Here is a 12,402-nt window from a genome sequence, read left to right on the forward strand (position 1 = left end):
GTCAGGCAGGTATTAGCAATGAACTGCTTTAAGAGTGTACTTTTTATATCCTTTAACAAACAAGTGATGTCATTGCCAATCACTGACTTCAGCTAAAATCCAATTTGAGACAATTCACCCTTATTTCCAGTCTTAATCCAGAGAAGTTTTGCAGCCTCCTTTCTTATCTTCTCCCCCACTCTTTGCTTATCAGCAGAACAGTGGGAAGGTTCGGGATTCTTTCTTTTAAGACAATTTTTCTTTGTCTTGTTACTGCAGCTCTTTGTTTTATTAGTTACTTTGGAAACCATACATCCTTCCCACACTACAAGTAACACTACTTATTCTCATGGCCTTCTTTTATTTGCTGATTGGGGCCTTCTTTACAACACATATATATCCTTAATCAAACATAAGTCAACTTTAATTCTTTAATTTTATTCCTCTCCTACAACTGTATAAAGGCAATCCAGCTTTGTTCAAGTTAGAAACTGATCACTTTTCTGGTAGGTCAGAAAAGCTTTCTTCAATTAATGTATAGCTGTGGCCGTTATCACTGGCCACAGCTGAAAAAAATGGACAGGGGCTATAATAGACTTGATGAAGTTATAATTAAACCAATTGTTGTATATTGCCCTGTTCCTGCAAAGTGAACTGCAGATGTGGATTCCTGCTTCTGGGAGACAGTAGTTCTCCATGCTGGATCAAGCCCTATGTTTGTTAGCTTCTTGATTTCTAGTGCTATTAGATTATTGAAGTACAATTAAAAACATAAAATATACATGTACTGTGAAGTTACAACAACTATTTCCAAAACTTTTTTTACTATAGCACTCTTTGGTTTATTTTTTTAAGCACTAGAAAAATAAAATCGAAGTGCTGTGACACCTTTTATTGTCTAGACACAATACTGATGAAAATCACTTTGGAAAATGGCAGAGAGCACAAACACAAATATAATATTTCTATTTCATTAACGATTTTTCCTACCCACCAAGGAAAGTTATATAAATACATATATTAATATAGATGGGTGAACTTTTCTTTCATATTTTTTTTCTCTTTTTGGACTTGAACTAGATTATTCTGTCTACAAATATGGCTGAGAGCTCTGTAACAGTTCCAGATGTAAAATATGGTGAGTATTCTATATTGTAATTAGCAATATGTGTATCCTATATGTACTTCACCTGCATTTCCCTACTTTGGTCCCTCCCATCACTGATTTGAAAAAGGCCTTTATCACTGCCTGTATTATATAATAACTTTGACAGTGAGATTCCACCCCCTTTCACTCCCCCAGCAGCAGGGAATCTCTTACAGATTTTCTTTAAAGGTAACAAGGAAAAGAGAGAAAAAATTAAGATTGACCTACTCTACTGTATGAGAGTTAGGTAGTGATGGTGGTTGTGAAATGTGTCTGACATTTGAAATAGTTTTGCTGCTTGTGGATGTTGTTGTGGAAGAGGTAAAATCAATTGGTATGTCTTTAAGGCATAATAACTTAAGTAACTCTGTTAGAGGAATCTTTGTCCTGTGGAAAAATGCTTACATGTGGTGGATAGCAACATTAGACATGAACCATTTAAGCTATGTGAAGATACACCTTTATGATTGAGACTTTCAGGTCAACACAAGCAACTATCAACAAAGAGGAGACTCTGTCCCCCATAGATTTGAAATAAACATATCTTCATATCGCATCTTAGCAGCTCACAGGTGTATCTTCACTGTGCTTAAGAGACCAATCAACACTTGATTACAACTCGTACTTGGACTTGCAGCCAGCCCAGAGTATCCAGACACATCGGGGTAGTGTTGGTAGCAGCTCTGAGGTAGGAAAGGAAATATATATTCTAATCAGCGCTCGCTCCATAGATAAAGCATAGCAGAATATTTGGAGATTAACAAAATTTCTGGATTCATACAGACTTGTTCTGAACAAAGATAAAAGCCATCTCCTGGCATCCCAAGCTGTCCGTCATCTATGGGGGTAAAGATTGACATAGGCTCCCACAAGGTGTTTCTTTGAATAGCTGAAACCAAGGAAAAGTGTAATTGAATGAGGTGGTGACAGTTGATTATCTGCATAGGTATCCTTCAGTCAACAAGTGCATCCTACTGTCCTTCCCTCTGTCATCCTACACAGAATGTAAAAGTTACTTGGGAGGTATTTTAGTTCCTTGGTGGATGATTGAGATTGGATAACGAAAGAGAAAAGGGACAGGGAGCCAGTGGTATTGGGAAAATGTGTGGGAGCTGATTGATGACTGGAGGCTGTGGGGTAGGGGTGGAGAGACGGATGGGATGAGGAGCTGGGAGAGGGAGAACTGAAACTGGCTGGGCAAGGAGAATGGGAACAAGGAGTCAGGGGGAGAAAGTGACTGGGAGTGGTGGAGGAAGACTGGGACTTGGACAGGGAGTCTTGAGGCAGAGACTAGGACTGGCTAGGTAAGGAGACTGGGACAAGAAGCCTGAGGAGTGGAGACTGGGACTGGGTTGGCAAGATCAATGGGACTGGGACAAGGAACTAAGGGTGAGAGAAAGGCAAGACTGGGACAAGGACAGGTTTGAGGGGATGGTAATGAAGGGGTGAAGCGTTGGAGGAGGGGAGTCCAAAAAGAACAGCCATAAGGTTCTCTGAGAGTGAGACCACCCTCCCCTTCACAGCCTGGAATGGAACCTAAGATTCCTGAGTCTCACCATTCCTTTGCTGTCATCAACGGTTTGTGAAATCCACTGGCAAAATGTTTAATCTTCCTCGGGTGCTGGTCCACACACAGGATGACAGCCTGCTATTGCTATTAGTTAATCCATTAGTTCAAGTAACAGTGGTCTGTGCAGTGGACAGACCACTGGAAGACATTCTAACATCTTTCAGTTTAAAAAAAAAAAGGGTGGGAGAGAAGAAAGAGGAAAGAACATCTCTTCTGCATTCTTCACTGCTAGAGGGTAATTGTCCCTTGACGTCCCAGGGGCATGCGCAGTTCTCCTGGCATCAAGAGATGCCTCTCCTGCAAGGAGTCGATTCCGGACATGCACTGTGTCCAGTGCCTGGGGGAGTCCCATATCCCTCAGAAACGTTCCCTCTACCCACGGCTAAAGCCGAGGTCTTGTAAAAACCGGGAGCTGAAGTTAAAACTACTCCTAATGAGAAGGCACTTCAGCTGCCATGGGACTCTGTGCCAATCCCAGATCATCCCCAGAACCTTCAACTTCAAAGGGGGTAGAGTTGCCAAAAGGCTCAAGGAAAAAGGGCTCCAAGCCCTCAAATCGATTTGTTGGCCATCCAGAGGGGTTCCCCAGTGTGATCTGCCACCTTGGTACCAGCAGCTCCGAAGTGCGGTACCTAGAAGGAGGTCTCCACTGTGATCTCTGCCGCACCACCTGGAGATACCAGGAGCTTAGGCTCTGAGGCAGTGGTACCATCCCCTAACGAGAGAGACATACTGTCTTTAAAAGAGCAGCACCGTGTAAACCTTCAGTACTGGGTGTGACAAAGCTCCCGTCTATGGAGCACTCTGTATGTTTACAAACGTTGGTACTGACCATGTACCACAGACCCTCTGCAGCGGCACCGAGTGAGCCAACAAGAGTTCGGTACCCTAGTGACCTGACAGTCGGGAAGAACTGCAATCCCCATTACTCAGTACCAGGGCCCTGGTTCCGAGCACATCCTGGCTGCTGGAATCGCTCTCGACACTGGGCTATGTAACACACAAACCCTGGTCAGCACCATCCTTACCCACTGACGAGTCTGACAGTGACCAGGAGGCTCTCATTTCCCTGGCCTCTCACCATCATAGTACAAGGGACCTCCTCAGTTCCATCGAGCTGACCCGCAAGCATTTTTTATCCTTGGGGACCTCCCACCTGCATGACCTCCCCCCGATGGTCATACAGATCCTAGCATAGGTGCCCATTTTCCAATGTGCTTGTGGGGGGGAGGTGCTCAACTGCTGGCTCTGCCCCAGGCCCGGCCCCCTTTCTACCCCTTCCTCCAAGGTCCCACCCCCACCCTGCCTCTTCCTGCCTTGTTCTGTCCCTCCCCCCAGCACACCGTGCCCTCGCTCCTCCCCATCCCTCCCAAAGCCTCCTGCATGCCGCAAAACAGCTGATCGCAGCAGGCACGAGGCGCAGGGAGGGAGTTGGGGAGGCGCTCATCGGTGGGGCCGCTGGCGGGAGGCAAACACTTGGGGGGCAGAGGAGAAGCTGATGGGGGGGCTGCCGGCGGGTGCTCAGCACCCACCATTTTTCTCCATGGGTGCTCCAGCCCCAGAACCCCCACAGAGTCAACACCTAGGGATGCTATACTTCACGGGAATCTAGTGTCTCTCAGAGAGAGTCTGCCAGACGGTCTCCTACAATGTCACTGTCCAAAGCTCATGAGTCGGGGGAGGAAGAAACTTTGGAAGAACAGGAGGAAGGGCTCGAAGGGGAAGCTTCCCCTCCAGCAAGCTTCTCCTTGTCTTCACTAGAGGAAGCTGTAACACCCCTTCTCCATTACTAGCTGATTTTGGGATCTTACCAAGAGGGTAGTGGATGAGCTGCAAATTCCCCTGCAGGAGGTAACAGATACACATCACAATCTGGTGGATATTCTCCACACTGCATCCTCATTATATCTTACAAGTGATTTACTTATTTTGTTCACATTGTTAGTGCTTTATTTTTAAAAGAAATTTAGCAGATAAAACAGAAGTATTAGGATAAGATATCCAAATACAGAAATGGCTGCTTTGTATGTATATCATCCAGCGTGCACTAAGTTTCTGTTGTAATTCAAAGTAAACACTGGAATTCTAGTTCGGAATTCTACTGTAGACATTTAGACTATTCCAAGTGTAATTGTGTGTATGTAGAGCTTTAGCCCACTTTCTTTCAATTCATTGCGTTTTTTTTCATTTAAGGTTATCCTTTATGGCTACACAAAATCAACCAATATTTGTTTTATTGTCCTCAGTGCAATACTTGAATTACTGTGTTATTTTTTTGTTTTGTTTTAAATTGCAGTCATCGATTTCTGTTTGACTAGAACTCTGGTTTGCGATGAAGACACTAATTATCAGAGCCTGAGACTTTGTTGGGCTTCTAAGTCTAGTTGTAATCAGAGGAAAGGTAAGGCAACAATAGTCTTATGTTAAGAAGCTTCAGAGAAACTTGTTAGATATGGCATAGGAGTTGTGCCTTGGCTTTTAGCACCATTAATATTTATGTGAAACGGTCTTTTTACTTACCTTTCCTTTGTGTGTAGGTCTTTGTGTGCCCGAATAATGTTTTTCTTTTTATTTCAGAAGTACTTTTCATATGGAAACTTGCGTAACACCCTAAAACTTGGGAGGATTGCTTATTATACTTTTAGAATAATGTAGCTTTAGATTGTACTTGCTTTTAAATGCAGAATTCTGTTTTTTAAAGTAAGGTATTTACTCCTTCCTTAACTCATACACTGTGTTCTCTGGATAAATTTAAAATGACTGCCTTGCTTTTTTTTGCAAAATTTATTTGCACCAAAAGTGTGATAGTGTCTATTATTAAAATGGGACACAGAGTTCCTCAGGTTAAACATTGCCAAACTTACCTTAAGTGTGTGTTTCCATACTGATCCTGGAAAATTGATACATTCTTGAAAACAAAGGCTACAGCATGGATAACATACAAAATATTCTGCTTAGATGCTACAGTACAGCCCCAGGGCCTTGGATTTGTGTGATAGTTACATGCATTTTGCACTGTCCCTCTGCTTTGTCTGCCAGTTCTGTTCCTGTACACGGGGAATGGCAATTAAATGTTCTAGAATGTTGCTCTGCTTGCAAAAATAGCAGGCTTGCTGAATGGAAGAACAGTACTGTATGTTCCAGCCAACCAAAACTACAGTAGTGGCTTGGCGTAATTTTCAGCATGACAATCTTGATCCTGTCAGTTCCATGTATAATGGAAAAATCAGAAGTTATAGTTCACTGTTATTAAAAAATAAGAAAGTGTAACCACTATATCACCTTTTTTTTGGTGAAAATTTTCACTATTGCTTTTAAGAAATTTTTAATGGTGTAGGGATTAAAAGTGCCTAACCAGTGCCTAAACTAGCACTCCCACCAGTGGAGCTGAACTAGTGTTGGTGGTGCAGTTGTGGAAGAATTCCCAAAAATATGCAAATATAGACAAGATTTAGATGCTTAATTGCAGCCTGCAGAAATAAAATATACAGGGACATCAGGTAGTTTAGGCACTATATTACTACATTTGGGTTTTAGGTCTTAGTTTACAAAATCAGATATCAATAGGAATGCTTTAATTAAATAATAATTAAAAAAGAGAACTTTGAACCATTCTCCCACCCTTCAAGCTTTCAGCAAACCTCTCTGTGAGCATATTGCATGACTGGTAATATGCTGGTCAGGAGAGCGTAGCAAGATAAGAATTAGTCCTAGTGCTCCTTTCTGGATCTTGCAGATTTCCAAGAGAAAAGCCATGCTGGGAATTAGAACTGCTGCAATCACAGCTAACTTATCCTTTATGCTCAAGAAGTGGAGAATCCGTGATAGCAAGGCTCATGAGAACCATGTTGCCAGGAGTATGATGTTTAGGTGTATCAACAAAGGAGGCCAGCTCCCTGCATGATACCCTCTGATCCGTGCAAATGTGCTTTTATTTCCCTAATGAGCCATAAACTCCATTTGGTATTTACAGACCAGACCCTCTATCCCAGTGCAAGGTCAGAACCCCTTTTCCTTTCAAAGGGGAGAATGAAATGAAGTCCTTAATTTCTAGCAGAATTTTTTTTTCTTTATTTTTTTTTTTTTTTTTGATGGGAGGATGATTAAATTCTAAGGTGAAATTTTCAAAAGTGCTCAGGTGACTAAGGAGCCTAACTCCCATTTTCAGAAGTGATTTAGGAGCCTAAGTCTTACTAAAACACTTTGTCATTTCCTGTTCTGTGTGCATATAAATGTGGAAACTTAACATGCTGCATAGGCTTTTTTCAAACGATGTTCACTCTGTTCGTATTATATGAAATCCATGAATTATCAGTGTACTAGGTGCTGTACAATAGAGGAAGCGTGCCTAAGAAATCCCAGCTCCAAAAAGCTTAGACTAAGGTGCTGATCCTGCAATGAGCTTTGCAGGTTGCTCACTGCAGGTTCAGGACTTGTGCACATTTTGCCACAAAGTGATATAATATGAAGCCAGATAGTACTATACAAAACAAACAGATGTACTCAGTATGGCTCATACACTTCAAGGGTTAGGTGGGTTCTTGGATAATCCCATCTTTCTTATGGTATTTATAGCAACCCTAATATTTGAGACTGCCACACACTCTTTAATATATTTATTCTGGCAACACCCTGGTGAGGCAGGAAAGTGCGTTTATTCCCATTTTTATGGATGGACGCTGAGGCCAGAGACTAAGTGATTTGCCCATCTTCCATGAATCTGTGACAGAGCAAGAAATTCAGTCCAAATCTCCCAAGTTCCAGGCTAGCATACTAACCACTAGTTGTCCTTACTCCCATCTTCCAGATCCTGACTTTGGATCTCATAGGATTCGTTCTGCAGTTGCTGCATAAGATGGGGAATTAGACTTTAGATGGGATTTTCAATTTGAATTTCCTTCTTTGAGTTTTACTCAGTCTGTTAGCTTTGCTACATTGTCTTGTAGTGAAATATTTTGTGTGTGTGTGAGAATGAATCTCTTAATTTTAGTATAACATGTTTAAGTCTGAGATTGTCAGTTTACAAATCATTGCCAAACCATGCCTTAATCCTCTGTATTATTTAAAGGCCGGGCTGGACGTGTTTCCAAAGGGTACTGTTATAGGCTTGTACGCAAGGACTTCTGGACAAACTATATACCGGAGAATGCTGTACCTGAGATGCTGGTAAGAATTATTTTCAAATGTAATTTTTGTAATATGATTTTATCTATATTTAGTGATACAAGTGGTAAGTGTGGCTACATTGTTGTTAAAGGTAATGTATAATGAAAGTTATTCACATGTTCAGAGTGTAAAAATGATTGACGTTTTGGAGTAGTAGCTAGTAATTTGACTAATATTTAGAAATATAGAACAAAGCTGGTAAAATAATACTTTCAGGATACTTCTACTGGAAAAATAGACCTGTTGTGTTAACCATTTTCTCTTTGTAGAGGAAGGCATATCAGGTCAATAAAACTTAATTCTCTTGAATGGTTTGGTAGCCTGGCAAAAGTAGAATCTATCCTTAACTGTGGGAAATACAGTTCAATTATCTAATAGATTTATTTGGCCGTCTATATATCTAAAATGTGTCTTTTATAAAAGGAAACATTCCATATAGTGAGTTAAGTGAGTTATCTTTCCACAAATGGCAGAAGTTAACATTTCCCAATTTATTTTTCCTTTCAGCGATGTCCATTAGGAAGTACAGTCTTAAAGGTTAAATTGCTTGACATGGGGGAACCAAGAGCTTTATTGGCAACAGCCCTATCTCCACCCAGTATAGGTGACATTGAGCGCACCATTCTTCAACTTAAAGAGGTAGGCACTGTGACAGGTGCCTGGGACTGGGGTACCACTGACTCCCCCAACCCACCAGCCTGGGCTCCCATTCACCCTGTAATGCTGTGACAAGCTCCCGGTTTCAAACTTTCATCAGCACACAGGTAGGGACACATCCAGCTACATAAAAGAATAAATGGACACAAATCGGACATCAGGATGGTAACATACAAAAGTCAGTAGGAGAACACGTCAATCTTCCTGGACATTCTATAACAGATTTAAAAGTAGCCATACTTGAACAAAAAACTTCAGAAACAGACTTCAAAGAGAAACTGCAGAACTAAAATTCATTTCATTTGCAAATTTAACACCATTGATATGGGCTTGAATAGGGACTGGGAGTGGCTGGCTCACTACAAAAGCAATTTTCCCTCTCTTGATATTGACACCTCCTCATCAGTTATTGGGAGTGGACCACATCCACCCTGATCGAATTGGCCCTGTCAGCACTAGTTCTCCACTTGTGAGGTAACTCCCTTCTCTTCATATGTCAGTATAATAATGCCTGCATCTGTAATTTTCACTCCATGCATCTGAAGAAGTGGATTTTTACCCACGAAACCGTATGCCTAAATAAATCTGTTAGTCTTTAAGGTGCCACCGGACTCCTTGTTGTTTTTATCCAGCTGTAGTAACATGCAAACAGGCTTTCTAACCAGCCCCTGCATGGGAAGGCTATTTAGCTAGGGCACTTACAAGCTTCCGAGGCGTACACCCCCCTCTGGAGAGTAAACCCAAAATTATACTGTCTTGCGCTTCACAGGGAACTGTACAGCGCAAGCTCATGAAATTTGCCCACCTCCCTCAATGTGCAGGAAAATATGCAACAGTTTTCTGCCCCCCTTTCCTCCACCCCCATTATGATTTCCACACACTGGTTTTAGACCAAACAAAAATAAATATATTAACTACAAAAGATAGGTTTTAAGTGATTATAAGGGATAGCAAACCGATCAAAGCAGATTACCTAGCAAATAAAAAAACCACAATCTAAGCTTAATATACTAAATGATGATTTAAGCAGTTTGCAGAGAATCTTGAGGGCAAGCTACACTTGCTTGCAGCTTCAAACCCCAGGTATTCCTTTCACAGACTAGCAATCCCTCTAGCCTGGGTTCAGCCCTTCTCCCCCAGTTCAGTCCTTGTTTCTCGGGCATTTCCAGCAGTTTTCTTGGGCAGGGAGTCAGTGAAGAACAAACATGATGTCACTCCCCTGCCTTAAATAGCTTTTGCATATGGTGGGAACCCTTTGTCTCCAATTGTTTAGTAATAATAATAAAATAATATAATATATGGAGATGTGCCTATATCATAGAACTGGAAGGGACCCTGAAAGGTCATTGAATTCAGCCCCCTGCCTTCACTAGCAGGACCAAGTACCGATTTTGCCCCAGATCCCTAGGTGGCCCCCTCAAGGATTGAACTCACAACCCTGGGTTTAGCAGGCCAATGCTCAAAGCACTAAGCTATCTTTCCCCCCCCCTTCAGTGGAAAAACACTGGTATTCTATGATGGAGTCCAGTACCAGGTGACTTGGTCAGATGCCTCTGTAGGGCCATAGCAGCCATGAGTCACAGTCTGTTTGTACCATCCTCAGGAAGACTCCCCAGGCAGGCTCCCTGGTGGGAGATAAGCATCTTCTAAGACCTATTGTTCTGCCTAATGGCCCTCCCCAGCCAGCCATCTAGACTGATTGCTTTCTGTCTAGTGGGCTTTCCCCAGGTGTAAACACATTTGTAACAGATGCATAGACAATATTCCTAACTGCAGATACCAAAATGATACACACATACAAATAGGATAATCATGTTCAGTGAATCAGAACCTTTTCAATTATATCTCATATGACCTATCTTATATAAAATACATCATAGTTATGCCATAATCATATCATAATATTACTGTGAAGAATATGGGGCGTAATGCCACAGGTTCTTCTCCTAATTGTTTTGCTAAAGCCCAGATAGTCTAAACATACAGTAAATAGATAAATAATCTGAACTTGTGTCTAATAAGGCATTTAAAGAGGTACTGACTCCTCATGGAAAACTGAAAAATAAAAAACCCTATCAGTTTAGAAACACTTAATTTTTTTCCCTTATTGGGGGACATCACTCCCCTTTTTAACATAATTTCTGCAACCATCAATTTTAATGTTGCTACAACAGGATTATGGCTTCATTTAGGAGCAGGCACAGCTGAATACTGGGCAAATAATCCTGTTTGTAGACAAGCATCCTTAATGAGAAAGTATGGAAGAAATAGTAGCAAAATTGTAAGAATTGTTTATAATAAAAGCCAAAATTCTGTCTACCTCTTCCATCCTGAAAGGATGGTGGGTGGGGAGGATGGTTCTGATATCGTGCAACTCTGCACAGGGCTTGTGCTTCCTGCTCATAAACACTGCGGGAGCATTAATGACATCAAACATATTCTCATTTCCCCAAACACATGAGTAACAGTTTAAAAATAGCGTAGTTCATTTGTATCTTCAATTTCTACCACACAAGTTTCAGCTGCAAAAAAATGGGTTTTTTAAATTTTGGTTTAAGCTCCCCAACCTTTTTTCTCCACCAAGCACCTATAGTGGTTTCTGCTACTAATTTCAATTATTGTTCTAGGCCAGATTTTTTTTTTTTTTTTTTTTTTTTGATGCAAAGGTCTTAGATGTTGGTAAAGTTGAGTCTATTAACCATATAATTAATTTTATAAAGATAGGAGCACTTGCAATTAGTACACATCCTGAAGAAGAAAATCCTTATGATGGTGAGCTAACCTTCTTGGGAAGAGTATTGGCACAATTACCTGTGGACCAGCAGCTCGGAAAGCTAATAGTTCTTGGCCATGTCTTTGGATGTTTAGAAGAATGCCTTATTATAGGTGGGTGAGGGAACAAAAAGCATTTAAGAACAGTCATCATAAAACTACATCCAGACTTGTTGCAGCTCTTAATTTCCATCTGTTTTTGTTACAGCTGCAGCACTCTCTTTCAAGAACTTTTTTGCAATGCCTTTCAGGCAGCATCTTGATGGATACAGGTATTTTACTTTCAAGATATTTAACTTCTTGTTTTTGAAACAAATACCCAGCCAGCCATGCTGCTTCTCCAGGGAGTTTTGGGTTTTTGTCTTCTAGACCAGGCCTGCACAACATGCGGCCCACGGGGGCATGCTGGGGGGTGCATGGGGGGCTGGCACCCACATGCATCCGCTGCAGCTTGCAGGAGCCCCGGGGGGGCGCGCCGGGCCGCAGCCTGGACAGGAGGCCGGGGGGCGTGGCAGCTAGCCACGCCGCCACCTTTGCAGGGCTGCTGCCCCCCTGCACTGCGCTGGCTACTCCATGGCTGGGGCTCGCCGCCACAAGCGGAACCCTCTGGCTCTCCGGTGCCTCCGGAAGGCGGCTCCTCCCTGCCGAGCTGCTGCAGCGGCCCAAGCCCGGCAAAGCCAGTGAGTGGACTCGGGGCGGGGGCCGCCGGGGTGGGGTGGGCAGGGGAGGGCTCGCGGGGGAGCTGTGCACCCTCCAGGGGAGTTCGGGGGCGGGGGACCTGGTCTGGGGAGCAGCCCCTGGGCAGGCTGGTCCCTGAGGTCTATAAAGGCTCGTTGGGATTTGCCACTCAATGAACCGATGTGCGGGGGAGGGGTGTTGTGTTTCGGGGGGGCTGGGGTGGTGGTGTTTTGGTGGCGCGAGGGGGGGTTTCGGCCCTCAGCTGTTTTCTTTGGAGTAGTATGGCCCTCGCCACTTTACGAGTTGTGCAGGCCTGTTCTAGACTGTAAGCACTTTGTGTGTGTGTGTGTGGGGGGGGGGGGGGGGGGTTGATCTCTTCTTGTCAGTCACAATGCTGAGAACATATTACTTTGCCTTTTTACTATAAGAATAA

The 12,402-nt window shown here is 42.8% G+C and overlaps 1 protein-coding gene across 1 annotated transcript in view; it reads left to right on the plus strand.

Moving 5' to 3' along the window:
- The window catches only part of TDRD9 (tudor domain containing 9), a 165,048-nt gene that overhangs the window by 86,627 nt on the left and 66,019 nt on the right, over positions 1–12,402 (plus strand). The window contains exons 13-18 of the mRNA XM_026654176.1: positions 1,060–1,117; positions 4,993–5,097; positions 7,765–7,862; positions 8,370–8,501; positions 11,240–11,405; positions 11,500–11,563. Of these exons, the coding sequence (XP_026509961.1) occupies positions 1,060–1,117; positions 4,993–5,097; positions 7,765–7,862; positions 8,370–8,501; positions 11,240–11,405; positions 11,500–11,563 (623 nt within the window). The remainder of the gene's footprint in view (positions 1–1,059; positions 1,118–4,992; positions 5,098–7,764; positions 7,863–8,369; positions 8,502–11,239; positions 11,406–11,499; positions 11,564–12,402) is intronic.

This window comes from Terrapene carolina, unplaced genomic scaffold (genome assembly GCF_002925995.2).
Source record: "Terrapene carolina triunguis isolate 2854851 unplaced genomic scaffold, T_m_triunguis-2.0 Scaffold189, whole genome shotgun sequence".
Taxonomy (NCBI): Eukaryota; Metazoa; Chordata; order Testudines; family Emydidae; genus Terrapene; species Terrapene triunguis.